The sequence below is a fragment of the Polyodon spathula genome, chromosome 10 (assembly GCF_017654505.1).
Source record: "Polyodon spathula isolate WHYD16114869_AA chromosome 10, ASM1765450v1, whole genome shotgun sequence".
Lineage (NCBI taxonomy): Eukaryota > Metazoa > Chordata > Actinopteri > Acipenseriformes > Polyodontidae > Polyodon > Polyodon spathula.
In genome coordinates this window covers 36,313,133-36,331,625 of record NC_054543.1, presented here as the reverse complement: position 1 = coordinate 36,331,625, position 18,493 = coordinate 36,313,133, and the positions used below count along the sequence as shown (strand labels likewise).

At 36.9% G+C, this 18,493-nt stretch overlaps 2 protein-coding genes across 5 annotated transcripts; one reads left to right on the top strand and one right to left on the bottom strand.

Annotated features, from left to right (window-relative positions):
• Window positions 1-2,256: 2,256 nt before the first annotated feature.
• cir1 (corepressor interacting with RBPJ, CIR1) lies at window positions 2,257-13,358 on the bottom strand. 2 transcript variants are annotated; one of them, XM_041261832.1, is made up of 10 exons: window positions 13,181-13,358; window positions 11,919-12,013; window positions 9,986-10,059; window positions 9,871-9,884; window positions 9,721-9,776; window positions 9,353-9,401; window positions 8,953-9,070; window positions 4,411-4,517; window positions 4,007-4,092; window positions 2,257-3,224 (listed from the first exon to the last, which is right to left on the bottom strand). In XM_041261832.1, the coding sequence occupies exons 1-10, from the start codon at window positions 13,250-13,252 to the stop codon at window positions 2,507-2,509; spliced, it is 1,389 nt and encodes a 462-aa protein (XP_041117766.1). In that variant the 5' UTR covers window positions 13,253-13,358; the 3' UTR covers window positions 2,257-2,506. The 2 variants fall into 2 exon arrangements, with proteins under 2 accessions (XP_041117766.1, XP_041117767.1); XM_041261833.1 differs by having other exon boundaries at window positions 9,721-9,773.
• Window positions 13,359-13,565: 207 nt separating this feature from the next.
• LOC121322213 (secernin-3-like) lies at window positions 13,566-18,288 on the top strand. Of its 3 annotated transcripts, none has more exons than XM_041261831.1 (8): window positions 13,566-13,650; window positions 14,222-14,393; window positions 14,698-14,879; window positions 15,017-15,216; window positions 15,536-15,748; window positions 16,340-16,502; window positions 17,050-17,230; window positions 17,682-18,288. In XM_041261831.1, the coding sequence occupies exons 2-8, from the start codon at window positions 14,223-14,225 to the stop codon at window positions 17,835-17,837; spliced, it is 1,266 nt and encodes a 421-aa protein (XP_041117765.1). In that variant the 5' UTR covers window positions 13,566-13,650; window position 14,222; the 3' UTR covers window positions 17,838-18,288. The 3 variants fall into 3 exon arrangements, with proteins under 3 accessions (XP_041117765.1, XP_041117764.1, XP_041117762.1); XM_041261830.1 differs by having other exon boundaries at window positions 13,582-13,689; XM_041261828.1 differs by having other exon boundaries at window positions 13,584-13,732.
• Window positions 18,289-18,493: the final 205 nt, after the last annotated feature.

Genomic DNA, 18,493 nt, shown 5'->3' with positions numbered 1-18,493 from the left:
AAAGCAACTTTAACCTAAGCACCATCGTCAAACCGACGTAAACACAACGTTTGCAAACTGCAGCGTTTCCTGAACACCATCGTAACTCCAGTCGCTCTTTAACGACTACTTGAGTTTACTGACGTAATCTGAACATGTTAGTGGAAGTTGTAATGCACTGTGGGAATGGTAGAATTTAGCAAGGGCTGCTTGTTGCTGTGCTGTGAATCGTCAAAACGGTTATGTTTTTCTTCTTCTTTTTTTTTTACATATATAACTTTGACTAGAAAAACCCACGTTGGGCAGCTGCAGTTTTTAAAAGATCGCTGGATGTGCACGAGCAATATTTCTCTGCCCCAGCCACGTTGTGTTCTCCATTGTTTTCTGCTACGGGTTGCAACAAATACACATTCACTTCTGGTTTTGGGAAACGCACTTCAGGAGAGACTAGAAGCAGCCGCGCGTTCATCGTGAGCTCCGAATACTTCTGTTATTGGGAAACGAGCCCCTGGTCTGTTCATGAACAGAATTATAAACATTTCTCTCACTTTTATTTACTCAAAATTATCTCAGTATTTAAATTAGACCAACCTAAGCTAGTTTCTTTAATACTTTATCTTGGCTAGCATGCAAAAGGAAAGATTAACTCCAAAATCCTATTATTGTGAAAGCTAGTGTTTGATTTCTTCAATGGATTGTAACTTTCCATGTGTAGTAAATGAGTGTATTGTGACCCTGAAAACATAAAGATCAGTGACTTATTCATCATTAATTATCATCCATTTATTTAATATTATTAACTAGATGGGCCTTGCTCATACAATACAAACTACACATCACAGGTGTTATTACCATTAAAAGATCGCCACACCAGTATAATGACCCATACAGAGGACAACCATCTCAAAATGAGAGGCATAGTCACAAAAACTACAGCATAAGCTGTTCCCAAGATGTTCTATTAATTTACATGTATTGATAGACTAAGCACTTAGCCAATTTGGTGTCAGTACTGCGAAAAAGTAGGTACTGATCACATCTGAGAGCTTAAATGACACCCCCACTAAACATAACCATGGATTGCAAGAGCTTTTCAAGCGCTTGTAACTATATGTTTAGATATTAATGCATCTATTACTAAAATTCATATAATTTCAGAAATCAATACTCAGTGGTGTTCAACATACCTTATTAATAATTATAAGATTTCAGCAATGAAATTAAGTATGCTGGACCAAGAGATTAATAAAATGCTATAGAAATGTATTTTTACACAAACATTAATAGTCCATAAAACATAGTATTTTATTCCAATGTTATTTAGTTTTTTCCTTTGATGTAAATGATTGCAGAGTCCCAGAGTGATTCACATTTATAAGAAGGGAAATATTTTTTAATGATGTTCAGACCAAAATAATGCTAGTTAATATTTCTTTAAATTTTGTATTGGAACTATAAGGTCATTCTCATTTTCTATAAATAATTGCTGTCTGTATGTGAAAAAAAAAAGAAAAAAGTTATTTTATTTTAGTGTAACAGTCTAAAGATAAATTACAGTACAAATGACTTAAGTCTTTAAAAAAACACATTTGAATTGAAGAGTCCACTAGTGGCCTCTCATGGAATTGCTCTCTATTTTTTTTACTGCAGACTAGAAAAGCATTCATAAAAAAAAAAAAAAATAAAATACAGCACTCAGATGTCCTACGGAAGAAGACTTCAATAGTTGTTTTTTTTTTTCTAGTTAAATGTTTTATGCTGCTGTTATATATGTGTAACTAGGAGATAAAACACCTTATATTATATGAACGCTAAAGTATTTTTTGCATTGGTAGGAAGCTTTTTTGTCCAGCCCAGTAATCAAACTTTGACCAGGTGGCACTTAAGGGTAGCGTGAAATTAGCTTTGTAGTTCCAGACCTCTTCTTTGTTAGGATCGTGCAAAGGATAAATCTTTTAAACTTATACTCTTCATCACACAGTAAATGCAATGCACAAGAAGCATTACTGAGGTTAAACATCCATTGCAAATCAAGCACCACAGACACACTTATAGCCGAGAGGTGATAGCACAATCTCAGAGCCTAGCACACCCCTCGCAGGGGTCCAGATCAGAGTGATGAAAAGGAGCACTCCTACCAAATATCTGCATTGTTCATGAGAAGCAGAGAGTAGTGGAATAAAATAATGTGGGATATTGCAAGCTCTGGTTTGTTGTGTTCCAATAGTTTTGATCCCAATTGTTTATGGATAGACTTTTACATGTCATAAAATATTCTAACGTTTTCTTTTTTTATTCTCAATCAAATACAAACTGCAAGTGTACAGAATATAGATGTACAGATATATAATTAAGTTTCAACCTTTACAATAGTAAATGCAACACAACGTATTGAGGGAAAAAAAAAAATCAAATACCTTCCTGCTTCTATCAAGTCTTTACCCCTTGACATGAAATATATTGCCCCTCTCGCTTATTTTTGCAGTGGCATTCACATATCTGGGGGTTCCTTTCTGTTTTTCCTCCACTATGATTCCTTTTTTCTGTCTCGGTCCCGTCTTTTGGGATGCCTCTCTCGGCTGTGACTTGTGCTTCTATCTTTTCTGGTGTGCCGCTCTCTGCTGCAACTCCGTTCTCTATACCTTCTTTCTCTGTGACTCTCTCTACAGTTACTTTTGCTGTTCTGGACTCTTTCCCTTCTTTCTGTACCCTTCTCTCTACTCTGACTTCTACTTTGGCCTCCATTTCCTGTGGTCCTGTCTCTGCTGCCATGCCTGTCTCTCTTTTCAGTCATCCTACCTCCTTTTCCTTTGCTTCTCACCTCCTCTTCCCTGCCTCTACTCCTGCTCCTCTCTTTTGACATATCTCTGCCGTTTCTACTTCTCTGTTTACGTTCCATTCTGTCTTTGCTGGGGCTTCTGCTTTCTGACCTACTTCTCTCATTTCTTGGGCTTTTGTTCCTCGAGTTCTGTTTGGACCTTTCCTGTCTACCAGTCGATGGCTTCTCTTTTTTGCTCTGCGACCTCTCTTTCGCATCGCTATTGTCACTGCTCTCTCTCTTCCTTCCACTGGTATACTTTTTTTTCTTGTGTTTCTTGTCCTTGTGGTGTCTCTCCGATTCACTGTCGCTGGTTGAGCTGTCGCTGGTGCAGGAAGACTCGCTGCTGTCCTTCTGCTTCTTGCGTTTGCTCTTCTTTTTTTGTTTCCTCTTTTTCTTCCCTTTTTTTTCAAGGCGATCAAGTTTCCTTATTAAAACAATACAAAACAGTGTTTTTAAAAAAAAAAAAAAAAAAAACAATTTTCTCCTTTCTACCAAAAGAACAGATGACAAATGGGTTTTTAAAAAACAAACAAAATCATAACCCTTTACACAATGATATCTGGGACTTTTCATAGAAGAATACATTTAATAAGGACACAGTCTTATTTTAAATGCATGAAAATATAAGTAGAAGACAGAAAGTCAGCTCCATATTATCTTTTAACCAAGTGGGCCGTCAAGACTTGCAGCATCTAAAAGGCTTTCTAAAAAGGTTCTGCCTAAACCTTTCTGGCGAAGCACACAATGTTTACCAATGCTCTGTAGTTTTAAGATAACACTTGATAAATTCTGGAAACAGAAAAGAATATCTATTTTGAGGGATACAATCTTTCCACTATGTGCACCCTCACCCAGCTGACACTTCACAAATCAAAGGCTTGTGTCCACAATACAAACACCACCTTGTTATACCTGGTTAATGGGGCCACAATGGGTTCTTACTGTTTTTGTTTTGAATAAGCTTTACCTTTTTGTTCATTTCAAATAAGCTAGCATGTTAGATCAGATTAAGACAATGGATCGTTTTCACTGCAACAAGCATTTGTCATCATCATTACAAGTGTAGTCGAAGACGGGAAGCATTTGCCCCTGAATACACCGTTTGATCTCTCGGAAACAAAGGACGCTTCTCAAAGCAAACTGATACAAAAGAAATCCAACAAGCTGATAAGCATGGTGAGTTTCTGTAGTTAATAAAAGGAATACCTGAGCAGCTTTTCTTTTTGCTTGGTTGTAAGCGATTTTAAAAATTCAACTTCAGGATCATCCTCATTTTCACTTGCAACATACTCCTTCAAAAACAAAACATGTTAAACAACAAACTAACACCCAATTAAAACCACTGCACCCCAATAGATGCATCACGTTTTGAATAGTTTTAAAAATATCTTTTGGGTGACCAGAGTGATTTATTTGCAGTACAAATATATAGAAATGGGGACTGGAATGTAGTTTAAAACCATAACTATTTAAGGAGAGACAGCTGCAAACCTAAGACTGCTTTGCAGACTCATTAACTCTGCCCACTTGACTAAACTTGGATGACAGGCACCGTTGTGGTTAGAATAATTGGCCATTTCAAAGCAATCAAACTTAAAACAGATTATTACCTGCGATGGATCACAAAGAGTCACATTTCTCCCCAGTACACTTTGTTTCAGTGCAAACCCACTGTTTCTCATCTCTGCCATTAACTCGGAGGGGTGCATTGACGGACCTGTTAAGAAAAATCAGTCTGAATGTATCATTGACGTCTGTCTACATTTCCACTGATTCCACAGTAGGAATTCAGTTGTGTCTTTGTTAACAAAAAGTGCAACTAAATCAACTCAATGATCTTCTGCTGAGCAAATCATAAGATAATATTCTCCAAAGAGGCAGTTAGAAGGCTCAGAATACACAATAATTGCATTTCTTTCTGCAGCACAGGAGGTGTTCTCGCATACCTTCCCACTACCAACAACACAGAAGCAGGCTATTGTCTGAATAAACAGGTTATTATTGATGTAGTTCCTGATTGCAAAAGTAGCAACACATGGGGAAATAACATGCAGGTGAACTTTCCAAGCAAAATATTAAGAAGAACTTTTACAAAAAAAATGTGTAAGCCATTATTAATATTGAATTAAAATGTTTACATATATACACACACACACATATATATATATATATATATATATATATATATATATATATATATATACACACACACACATATATATATATATATATATATATATATATATATATATATATATATATATATATATATATTCAATTTCTTTTTTTTTTTTTTTTTTTAATAAAAAGTATTGTCAACCCGACTCGACTCCACTAATAATCTGTGTGCAATAAAAGTGGTTTACATGATTTCAGATTAAATACACTGCAAAGCAAAGACACTACCATGAAGACCAAGGAAGATAAAGTTGTGGAAAGGCACAGATCAGGGGAGAGGTTTAAAAAGATTTCAAAGGCATTGAATATTCCTTGGCGCACAGTCAAGTCGATCATTAAGAAGTGGAAGCTATACGGCACCACCCAGAATCTGCTTAGAGCAGGCTGTCCTCCCAAACTGAGCAGCCGAGTAAGACAGATATTGGTCAAAGAAGCCACCAAGAGGCCAATGACAACTCTGAAAGACTACAGCGTTCCATGGCTGAGAATGGAGAAACTGTCCATGTGTCAACTGTCCATGTACTCCACAAATCTGGCCTGTATGGAAGACTGACAAGAAGGACGACATTTCTCAAAAAAAAAAAACATGTTTAACCCCGTTTGGAATTTGCAAAAAGGCATGTGGGAGACTCTGATAAGATGTGGCAAAAGATTATTTGGTCCGATGAAACAAAAATCTAACTATTTGGCCTAAATACAAAGCATTATGTCTGGCGCAAACTGAAAACAGCACATCACTCAGGTAACACCATCCCTACTGTGAAGCATGGTGGGGCAGCATCATGCTAAGGGGATGCTTTTCATCGGCAGGGACTGGCAGGATAGAGGGTGAAATCGATGGCGCTAAATACAGGCAAATCCTTGAGGAAAACCTGCTTCAGTCTGCAAAAGACCTAAGACTAAGCACACAGCCAAAGCAACACTGGAGTAGCTTAAAAACAAGAAAGTGAATGTCCTAGAGTGGCCCAAAGCCCGTATTTGAACTTGATTGAGAATCTGTGGCAAGACTTGAAGATTGCTGTCCACCAACGATCCCCATCCAACTTGACAGAGCTTGAGCAATTTTGCCAAGAAGAATGGGCGAATATTGCACGATCCAGATGTGCAAACCTGGTAGAGAAAGACTTACAGCTGTAAATATTGCCAAAGGTGGTTCTACCAAGTATTGACTCAGGGGGGTGAATACTTATCTAACCAAGACATTTTAGTTTTTTATTTTTTTTTCATCAACTGTTGTTTCACAATAAAAATTCTCTTGCCTCAAAGTGTTGAGTAGGTTGTGTAAATCAAAGGAAAAAAATTCCATTTAAATGCATCAAGATTTCAGGTTAAAACACAAACTGTGAAACTGTCCAGGGGGGGTGAATACTTACTATAGGCACCAATATATATATATATATATATATATATATATATATATATATATATATATATATACACATACACATACATACACACACACTATCTATATATATATATATATATATATATATATATATATATATGTGTGTGTGTGTGTGTGTGTATATATGTAGTTACATACAGACATATATCGTATATATGATATATATAATATAATACTATATTATGTGTGTATGTGTGTGTATGTGTGTGTTTGTATACCGTGGTATTCAACCACGAAAGACAGTAAACCCACCACACACTTTTGGCACCAAAGTTTGGTGCTTCTGTCATTTGTTTCCCCCCCCCACCCCCCCCCCCCCCCCCCCCCCCCCCCCCCCCCCCCCCCCCCCCCCCCCACCCCACCCCCCCCCCCCCCCCCCCCCCCCCCCCCCCCCCCCCCCCCCCCCCCCCCCCCCCCCCCCCCCCCCCCCCCCCCCCCCCCCCCCCCCCCCCCCCCCCCCCCCCCCCCCCCATTCCCCCCCCCCCCCCCCCCCCCCCCCCGTCAGCACACAGAGGCACATCATGCCATGATTAAAATAAATTCCTGAAGGAAAAAGTTGTTGATGCCTATCAGTCTGGAATAGGTTACAAAGCCATTTCTAAGGCCCTGGGGCTCCACCAAACCAGTCAGAGCCATACTGTCCAAATGGAGAATGTTTAGTACAGTAGTGAATCTTCCTAGGAGTGGCTGTCCTGCCAAAATCTCTCCAACAGCAAGGAGTAATATCGTCCAGTAAGTCACAAAGAACATCATCCTGGCATCCGCAGGCCTCTCTCACCTCTGCTAAGGTCAGTGTTCATGACTCCACCATCAGAAAGACACTGGGCAAAATTGGGATTCATGGCAGAGTAGCAAGGCGGAAACCACTGCCCACTAAGAAGAACATGAATGCTCGTCTCAAGTTTGCCAAAAAGCACCTGGATGATCCTCAAGAGTTCTGGAACAATGTTCTATGGACAGATGAGTCAAAAGTGGAACTTTTTGGCCAACATGGGCCCAGTTATGTCTGGTGAAAACCAAACACTGCATGCCACAGTAAGAACCTCATACCAACGGTCAAGCATGGTGGTGGTAGTGCCATGACTTGGGGATGCTTTGCTTCATCAGGACCTGGACGAATTGAAGGAACCATGAATTCTGCTCTGTATCAGAGAACTCTACAAGAGAATGTCAGGCCATCCGCCCATGAGCTGAAGCTGAAGTGCAGCTGGGTCATGCAGAAAGACAATGATCCGAAACAAACAAGCAAGTCTACATCAGAATGGTTGAAGAACAAGAAATTTAAAGTTTTGGAACGGCCTAGTCAAAGTCCAGACCTAAACCCCATTGAGATGTTGTGACAGGACCTGAAACGAGCAGTTTATGCTCGAAAATCCACAAATGTCACTGAGTTGAAGCAGTTCTGCATGAAGGAGCGTGCCAAAATTCCTCTATGGTGCTGTAAGAGACTGATCAATAACTACAGGAAGCCACTGGTTGCAGTTATTGCCGCTAAAGGTGGTGTAACCAGTTACTGAGTCTAAGGGGGCGATTACTTTTTCACACGAGGACATTGGGTGTTGCATAACTTTCTTTAATAAATAAATGAAGTATCAAAATTGTGTTATTTGTTCACTCAGGGTCCCTTTTATCTAATATTAGATTTTGGTTGAAGATCTGATAACATTCAGTGTCAGAAATATGCAAAAATGCAGAAAATGTTTTCACGGCACTGTGTGTGTGTGTGTATATATATATATATATATATATATATATATATATATATATATATATATATATATATATATATATACACACACACACATACATACACACACACAATTCTGAATGCCCGTCTGGCTTTTAGCTTCCAAAAGATCAAAACAAAACAAAAATTCTGTAAAAGCCATTCAGCCTGTAAGGCTTGTTTTTGCTTTCAGAGCAGATGAGACAGTTTTCAGCTTTCATGTAGAGTATGTAGTTCCAGAAAAAAAAGGAACAAACATATTTATTGAAACATATTTTGCAAAGTACAGTCTAAATTGATTGCCAATTTCTTTTCATGTAATCAGTAAGAGACAATTAAAGTTTAACACCAACAAATAACATTCAAACACTTAATTCATCCAAAGTCATCAAGTTCAGGCATGTGTATCCATAGTACTGTATCAAATATTTAAAATGTTTTGTTTTTAAGACTTTATCATTCACAAGTAGATAAATTGCATGGTAAAGTGCATGAAGAGTCAGAACAGACGAGGTCTGCATGATTGCAATGCTAGATCACAGAAGGAAACAGAATTGAAAGTGGATGATGTGTCTTTATGCAATTCCTTTTCCTGAATGTATTTATTTTTCTGATACATTACCATCCTCTTGTATGCTTACAGGTTTGATTGTAATAGTCTAAAATTACTTGGTACTGTGCCAAGTATTGAATCTTGTGGGCAACTACATTTCACTAGGTTTACTGAAAAAACAACTAGATGAATTACAGAGCTGGTCTGTTAAAAAAAAAAAAATCCAATGATCTACAATCTAAACACAGCAGATATCATACTTAATCTCCTAAATATGTTCGGTAGCGTACCTGCATCATCATTCGCCACTGAGCTGGCATTGATTCCAGATAAACCAAACAGCGGACACTCTCTGTCTGTGTTCACATGTCCCCATTTGTGACATTTAATACACCTCACATTCCGCACCTACAAAATACATAGGATTCAATATTTTAAGTTTATCAACATAGGATATTTACATTATCAGGGATGGCCCATCTGTGAGAGCATGGCCTACTGGAAAATAAAACCACAAAACCAGGGCAGCATTTATCAGGATATTTTGTAAAAGCCGATCTCCAGCTGAAACTAACAGCGTCTTTAAGGCTGATACATCTCAGCTACCAGTACAGTGATTGTCTTGTGTGGTCTGTTTGAAATGCTATTACAAAACATATTCTGAACACCACAAGGACCCTTTCATTTTACCTGAATACCAAACGGTTGATCTCTGATGTTCATGTCATCCTTGGCATATCTACATGTATGGGGAGATAAAATATGTTAACACTTGGAATAAAACGATTTTCAATGTTCAACAATGACAAAAGCATTATCAGAAGTATTCTTTATTTATTCAATTAAATTAAAGAATTACGTAATCAACTAAATGTATATAGGCAGTGGCTAATCTATCAGATAAACAGTCATAACAGGGCGCACACACACAATATGTGCCTAAAAGCAATTATGATGCACAGTACATTTCTGTGTGCATATTTTATTTATTTATTTTTAAATGTATGCTTATTTCTGTAAAGCCGGTTGACATGCAGACAATTTGAAAAAAAACTTACTTTTCTCTTGGAGCTACTTTCTGCCATTCAAATTTACAATCTGACTCCCCTTCCTTCTGCAACAAACCAAACCAAAAATCAACAAACTGCACTAAATGATAAAAGCATCTTAATCTTTAAAAGACTATGTGGAGTCGCTGAAGCTCTTACCTCCTTTGTCTCCTCTTTGTAGCAAGAAGGAAAGAAAAGAAACAGTATTACTATAAAGCTACACATCTATGAATATTTACACAGGCATATATTGTACAATATTAAAGACAGGTACCTTTCGATGCTCCTGGTGGCGCCTCATACATAAAATTGAGACCATTTTTCACTCGATCATCGCCCATAAGCACTCTAAAAGAGAAGGTATATTTTAAGACTAAGTAGCTTCAAATTACATTAAAAGAAAGGAAGAACTGCCATGGATGCAATAAATTTATAAAACTGAAGTAAAAAAAATAAAATAAAAAATCACTGTGTCACATTCTAATCTCATTGATATACCACCTGATTAGCCTTCTTAGATTCCTTGATCCTACAGCAAACAGTAACTGCAGTAGTTTCAGCAGGTTGGATTTTTGTAACCCTTTATGTATTACTGAATTTTTCTGTTTTATTATGCAGTGCTCCCTTGTAATTTCACAATTCAATAACTTACAATAAGGCCATGTTGAGAGTGAACTCTATACCATTCTATACTGTGGCAGGTCACTAATTCACTAACCACAATATCTATATCTGAAGTCTTACAGTGAAATAACAAGCACTGTATAATAGAAACAAATGTAATCTTTCTAGTGCAAACCTTTAGTCTTCCCAAACTAAATAAAACCACCCACATGTTCTATTACAATGCACTCTTTCTAAAGCTCTGCACATTGTACTTCTGTATTATACACCAGTGGGATGGTACTGTCATACAAGGTCCCTTACAGAGTTAAAGATTTAATTTATCGCTCTGTGAGAATCGTGCAAAATGGCTTTTCTGCCTGTTGCATCAACAGCGGACCCAGAAAACGAAAGCTGGCAGTCACATAGCCTGCACTATGTCCTGCAAACAATTTCAAATCCTCGTTTTCCATGTGTTTGTCAAGCAGTGCACTTTGAGATAGAAATCATACAGCATGAATTAACAATGCTATCCTCTGAGACACTGTATATAAGCCCTAACCAGCACAATAGCCCAGTCTGCCCTTGATAACGGAGCTGGGTTAGGTTCTGCCCTTGATGGAGTGCTCAGAAATCAATATAGATGCTGTTGACAATTAGATGCATGCTGTCTACTATGACACTGAAGGTGGGGAGCATGTGGCCTCACAGGCAATTACCATGCAAGGGGTAGGAAACTATAAATAACAAGAAGTGGCTTTAGCTGAATGGTAATAGCAAGGGACAACATATGATGTTTGTTCTATCTAGACAACAGAAGACAAAAAATCTCAGCCAGATAAACAGTTTCAATATGTGGGTTTTGGGATGCCCCTAAAATTACAAAAGTTTTTAAGGCAATCTAGAAATGACACCGATAGCAATGAGGTAGGCCTACTGTACAACTTTCTTCAAGCAACATAAAGCAGGTGGTGTTGCGCAATGCACTGCCATTACGGATTCTGTCCAGTGTTGGGGAGATTAGGTGAGGTTAAAAGCCTGGCTTTTGCATAGTGGTTAAAATGCAGGCTTGGTGGTTGTAGGTTAAACAATTGTTAAGCAGTCTGAGCCACTCCATGTTTTAGTACTAACTTTTTATGCATGACTTGGGTACAGTTAACTGCAAATCATTCCCTGATATTCTCAGGTAAGACAACAAAGTGTATTTAACCAGGGGTTTCCCCAATTGTAACATTGGTCTGATTCCCAATGTGAGCATGGCAAGATAGCAGGCATTACTTAATATCTGTGTCCTAGATATTTATGTTAATTAATTTCAAGCTCATATGACCTGTGCAGTAATAACATAAAATAATAATAATAATAATAATAATAAATCATTTTTCCAAAAGAGAAGTTTTTTCTCATGGACCTCACTGATAATTTTTACAACAAATATCACTGACATGCTGTCCTCGATGCAATTCTAAAATGTAATAATATTCGAGATGGAAGGAACCAGGTGCATGGTTTACTAGAACTGTGCACCTGCAAATAAAATATCCTTATGTATAGTGCAGCTGTTAGAATGGTTTAGCAGAATTACGACTGCAGGCCACACACACCTGTTATTGTAAGTGTCCTGCTCTTTAAGGTACTGTTGCATTAAATCTTCTTGTTTCTTCTTGTCAAATGTTAATTTTTGCTCTGCAATCCACACCTGCAAAATAAATGAATCTTTAATGCAATAATTTACCACTAGTGGTTATCAAGACATGGGAAGCAGTAGGAGGAATCTGAAAGCCCAAACCAGAACAGGGCTGAAAGGCGGCCTCAAATTAAAATATAAGAAACTCTACCCTGTATTGTTTTATTAGTTTACAGGACCAACTGTTGGAAATCTACAGGTATTGGTATGACAGTTGCTAAAATGACTGAGTCATGATCAATCCAACACAAACCTGAATTTCAGTGGAGGATTTAATTTTCAGACTGATAAAATAAAGATGCAATGCTGAATAAAAAAAACACCAGGTGGTGTAATCCACTCACAAACTGAACAGAAGGGGGAAAAAAAAAGATGTCTTCAAATTGTCTGTATGTTTAGATTTGTGGAATCACTCCTACATCAGTTTCACAAATCAATGCATATCCATTAAAAGGCCAAACACTTGTTTTTTACCTATGATTATAAATATTTTACCATGTGCCCTCATCATTGTATCATCTTCTCTGTCAGTCACCTCTGTGCGCTCAGTTAAAATATATGTTTGCTGCTGGCACGGGAGACTATTTCTATCTGATGGAATCGGACACTGTTCTTCATGAAAACAATTATTTACTCGTACTATCTATTTGAAACACCCAAGTGACGAGACACTTTGCTATGGTTTCGTAAGGGATGTCCATTTGTCATACCATGCTTGACAAACACTGCTCCCATTGAAACAAAACAGAAACAGAAACAGGATATACCGTAGACAGTGTAAGGGAGACTGATCTTCACACTACGGTGCGAAAGGCGTGCGTGCATGTTTGAATATAAGAGTTATATTTGTATTATAACATTTTACGTACATGCAGGTCAAGATTGATTTTAATATAATATATATATATAGATATATATATATATATTTGAAACATTTGCAGTAACGTTTGTGACACAGTAACAAACATATTTCTGCGAAATACTCGTTACGGAATGTGCTAAATACATACTGTACTTTTGTACATTTTAAAAAGATTTTGCAGTCATTTTTAACTACTGTACATGTACATTTTAATTGATTTTAATATAAAACAACGTCTACACAGTAAATGATTAAGTAGATGTACTCATTTGTACAGTAAACACATTTATATTGTATCGATTTCAATGTTTACTTACCTTCTTGATGTTGGATTTCGATGCAGGATGAAAATCCTTTTTACACATAAAATTAGCAAATGACTTCCCCATGATTGCAGACCAAGAGGGCAAACAACTGCTGAAAATAAATCACAAAAATCCACAGATAACAAACCTAAACAAGCAACCACATCAATTATCTGATCCCTAAAACTGATCTACGTAGGAAAGCTTTTACTTCCGGGTAAAAAAAAAAAAAAAAAAAAAAAAAAAAGTTGTTTTTAAAATTAAACTATTTAAAAATATTAAACCGTTTTATAATGTATACAGATCGTCTACATGTCACCGCTAAACAAAAACTGTTCGTTTTTTTAAATTTTAGTTTTCCTTTTGTCGAGCTTTGACCCCTCAGAGTTGTGCCAATGTGGCTCAGCCCTCTGTGACCCAATTGTGGTGTAACGCAGTACGAAATGAAAGTGAAGACTGTGTACACGAGTCCAAAACAACGGGTACATTTTTTTTTTAACGAAGTAGCTAAAACCTAAGAGGTAACATTATAAATGTTGTTATTTCGATGATAAGGAACTATAAGTAAGTGATCGGTGGACATGCTTTTTTTTTAAACTATGGGTAGAAGCTCTTATTTACTTATCCAGAATTGGCGATTAGGATTAGCATTGCAAAGCGTCTGTAATCAACTAGTCCGTTTCTGATCTCTTTCATTTCATTAAACTCTAACCTGCCCAGATGAACCACAGCTAGACTTTTTTTTTTTTAGAGAATTTTACAGTACCAGGGAATCTACCTCGATCTGATTTGATTGTTGTAAAGTTTTTAGAGGTATTCCCAGAATACGGGTTTGCTGCAACCCAGGATGATTGCTAGTGCTCTAAAATGTAATCAAATAAAATAATAAAAAACCTAAATAATAATAATCCAGTTGTGGTTTATTCTGGCATGGTATAGGTTCATCGTTAACCACTCACTCCATATGTATTCTTTTATGTGCATGCCTGACGTGTAACTCCTCTGAAAACGACCTATATATGCCAAACCTATTTCTCCTCTATTTAAATGAAGAATGGCAACTGCACACCTCCCACCTCGCTCTTGTGACACCTTTGTGGCTCTCCCACCTGCGACAGTAGGAGAACGGATTATTTTTGGAAAGAATTCAGACAGGCCATGTGATGAAGTTCAAGAAGTGGTTTACTTTCCTTCAGCAAGCCATGAACCAGGAGCCAAGCTTGAGGTACCTTTTGGCATAATTTTTGGTTTAGATAAGCCTTTCATTATATAAATATACTTTCTACTCTATATTCAATAAACTGAATAACCTGGTACATAATCCATTAATGAATTTGGAATAACCTGTACATAATCATTTGTGTGGAAAATGGAATTATATATATATATATATATATATAGATATATATATATATATTATATATATAATATATATATATATACGCTTTTAACTTGATCAGTGCTTTTTTGAATTGCTCTAGTATATATTCTAATCAATTTTTTTCTTTGCTCTATGTGCACAATTTTAGTGCACCTATATAGAGATCGAGCAGGTGTCACACACTCATGCTGTCGTACTGAGTCGACCTGCCTGGCTGTGGGGTGCAGAAATGGGGGCCAACGAGCACGGAGTCTGCATAGGCAATGAAGCTGTGTGGGGAAGGGAAGAGGCCAGTGACTCCGAGGCACTGCTTGGCATGGATCTTGTGAGGTTGATAGAAGTATAAAACAGTGGATATATTAATCAGGTGCATAACTATAAGAGGTCAAAAGCACTTGGCAAGGTCTCAGTCTCTTGTGTTAAATGTGAAGTGTTTTTATTTTTTAAAATCCTTTCTCAATTTGTAGACTTGGTCTTGAAAGAGCCGACACCGCCAAGAAGGCACTAGAAGTCATCGCAGAGCTTCTTGAAAGATATGGGCAAGGAGGGAACTGCATGGAAGATGAATCCATATTTACTTACCACAACAGCTTTTTAATTGCTGACCGGAAAGAGGCCTGGATTCTGGAGACATCTGGGAAATACTGGGCAGCAGAAAAAGTAGAAGGCAAGTAATAGAAGATGAGATCACAAAAAGGCTAAATAGAGTGGTCAGTGAATTCTTAACCCTTCCAGTCCTGAATTATTTTTGTTGTGCTGAAGAATACAAAATTAAGTGATATAATTAAAAAAGGAACTCCTTTATTGAGCAAACATGAAACAGACAAAAAAGTACTCTAAACGGCCCTTGAGATATCAAAGTGTTAAATCCACTTCGATTTACAAAGAACAACTGCCAGTTCCTCTGTTTGAGTCACATATCATACCTAGTTTTAAAACAAATTTCTGTAATGGCTTTGACTTTATTTTGTTTTTTTATTTTTTAGATGGATTTCGCAACATTTCCAACCAGTACTCCATAACAACTAAAATCGACCGAGAACACCCAGCTATGCGGGACTATGCTAAGAGCAAAGGCTGGTGGGATTGTAAGAGAGAGTTCAACTTTGCTGTTATCTATTCGTACTTGAATACAGCAAGAATCGATGCATCTGGCAGCAGATACTGTGAAGGTCGCAAACTTTTAGAAAAAAATAATGGTAATAATATTTAGATGAAGCATGCATTTTTTAAAGTTGCAATAGCTTAGTTGTGTGGGAGTTAACATGTTGTTGTTATATATTTGAAAAAAAAAAAAAACATGTTATTGCGCATGGACATAAATAGATCCAACTGTTTTGTTAGGTATTGTTTTTAAGTGAAATGCTGTTTTTTTTTTTTTTTTTTTACTTTTGACCTGCGTGACACATTCAAACATCGCTCAGCATTTGGAATACCAAGAGCTTTTGGTTCCTAAGAACATATCACGCACTTTTAACATGTCATGGCTGTCTTGAAATGGACCCAAACTTCCCTAAAATACATTTTGTCATGCATTTCCTTAACCACATCATAAAGCATGAGCTGTAAGGGTTGACTTCATGCTTTAATGAAACATTAACATAGCTGTGTAGAGTCGAAAAACAACCATTATAACATCATTTTGATCAAATATAAACCATATGCTTTCATTTCTTTTTTTCTTTCTCCTTATTAGTTACATTTGTTGAGTTGAATATTATTTCGTTTTATGGAGAATTGCCGAATATCCACCAGGCTCTTTGAGGTGTGTGCATTGTTTGTTTTAACAGGAAACATAACAGTTGAAACCATGATGGACATTCTCAGAGACAAAGAAAGTGGCATAAATATGGAAGGTGGATTTCTGACAACTGGAAGCATGGCCTCTGTTCTACCCAAGGATCCACGGCTGCCTTGTGTTCATTACTTCACAGGAACACCCGATCCTGCAAGGTAACGTTAAATGTTGACATTAAATATTATCTTTAATTAGAGGCGTGCTGCCAATTCATTTGGCTTTTCCTTTCAGCCTCTGAAGCCATCTATGTGATACATGAATGTTACTATTGCATACAATTATGTCATTTTTATCGCATTCTTGAATAATATATTCACAACAACATGTAGAACTATCATATTTAATGCACAGTGATTAACATTGTCATTTAGCGTAGAATAAGGCTTGGTGGTGCAGTGATTAAAGCAAGGGTCTTGTTACCAAAAGGTTCCAGGTTCAATCTCAGCTGAGCCATTGACTCAGCGTGTGACCCTGAGTAAGCCACTTAACCTCCTTGTGCTCCGTTGTTCAGACGAGAAGTAAAACCGAGGTCCTATTGTAAGTGACACTGCAGCAGCACTTGTGATGCATAGTTCACCCCCCATAGTCTCTGTAAATCACTTTGGATAAAAACATTTCCTAAATAATAATTATAATAATAGACAAAATGAACATATCAAATTGAGCTTAACATTTGCTAACATCGTACGTTTGATATTATAGGTCTGTTTTCAAACCGTTCATCTTTGTGCCAAACATTGAACAGCTGAAGAAAACGCACTCCCCTGCTTATGGACCAGAAGATCCAGTCAAGAAAAAGCCACGTTTTCAGTCAAAGCCAGACCGCAAGCATGAATTGTACAAGAAACACGAAGTGGCAGCTGCAATTATAGAGTCAACTCAGGTGACTACGTAGCATATGCTGGCTTGGGGTGTGCTGTAATAGAAAGAAAGCAATGGAAAGTAATTGAAACAAGGAATAGGAAGAAAAAAAGCACAACAGTCTACTGTTATATGAAGACCCAATTAATGCTATTGATTACCATATTTTAGTGAAAAGATTCAGCATACCATTATTATGAAAGTGGCATATTGGTTTTGAACAGGGGCATAATAAGCAGTGATTTAAACATCCTGTTAGTTTTTAAGGATAACATTTTAAAATCCATGTATTATTTAAGGAAAAGGCCATAAAGACTCCACATCAACTTCATTTCTTTTTAAAGAATGAAAGCACAGGAATAAGGGGTGTTAGTAGGTCATGAAGTAGACCTGTCACATTTTGTTTCACAGATGCTACCGACTAAGCGTTACAACAATGGTAAAACTGACCTGTAATCTCTGTGTTTCTCTAGGAAAGAGGTGAGAATATGCTGAAGAGGATGAGAATACTGGAGAAAAAGAAAATTTCAGAAATGGAGGAGATTGCACAGAGCAGTTTGAGAGATTCTACATTAGTAGTCAATCTTTTTGCTGAAGCTATAGAGGAAGAATTGAAGGCTTACAACTAAATTGATAAAGCACTTTTAATAGTTAAAAAAAAAAAAAAAAAAAAAAAAAAATACTGCTATACAGTAGTCATTAACCCATAACAGTTATGTACAGGAAATGAATAATTAAAAAAAAAAAAAAAAAAAAAAAAAAAAAAAATAACAGTGTTTAAAAGTATGTTATTGTACATAAATAGATCCAGCTGTTTTTAGTTAGGTATTTAAGTGAAATGTAAAGAGAGACCCATTTTTCAAAGAAACTACTCCGCTAAGTTATTTCTTGCTACCATTATAGATGTTTTATTTTGTTCAGAAACTGCGCCTTTGCAAGGGCTTCAAAACAAGACCCTAAGGGTGATGTAAAACTGGCAAGAAACTTTATTGGAGGAAGGAACAGTTAAATGATTGTTCCAAGTATTTCTTGTTTTTCTTTTAAATGTACATTTCACCAATACGCAATGAATTATATTTATATGTACAGCACACCCTCGCTATAACAAACCTGTTGGGGTCCAAATGAATGATAAACTGTTGGAGTAAGTTAATGAGATGAGATTGTGAATATTACATGTACCTGTACGTCTCATGTATGCTGTATTCTGCCTTCACGTTATCCTATTTGTTAAAGAATTAAAATGCAGTAGAAAAAGCAAAAATCCCAAATTGAAGCTGAACTT

Bases quoted from the DNA above. Each gene is read 5' to 3' on its own strand.
- LOC121322213 (XM_041261828.1), top strand. The intron at 15,749-16,339 runs GTAATAATATTT...TTGTTTTAACAG, and splicing joins ACTTTTAGAAAAAAATAATG to GAAACATAACAGTTGAAACC. The intron at 16,503-17,049 runs GTAACGTTAAAT...TTGATATTATAG, and splicing joins GGAACACCCGATCCTGCAAG to GTCTGTTTTCAAACCGTTCA.
- cir1 (XM_041261832.1), bottom strand. From the start codon at position 13,252: ATGGGGAAGTCATTTGCTAATTTTATGTGTAAAAAGGATTTTCATCCT. The intron at 12,014-13,180 runs GTAAGTAAACAT...TTTATTTTGCAG, and splicing joins CGAAATCCAACATCAAGAAG to GTGTGGATTGCAGAGCAAAA. The intron at 10,060-11,918 runs GTGTGTGTGGCC...CTTCTCTTTTAG, and splicing joins CAGGACACTTACAATAACAG to AGTGCTTATGGGCGATGATC.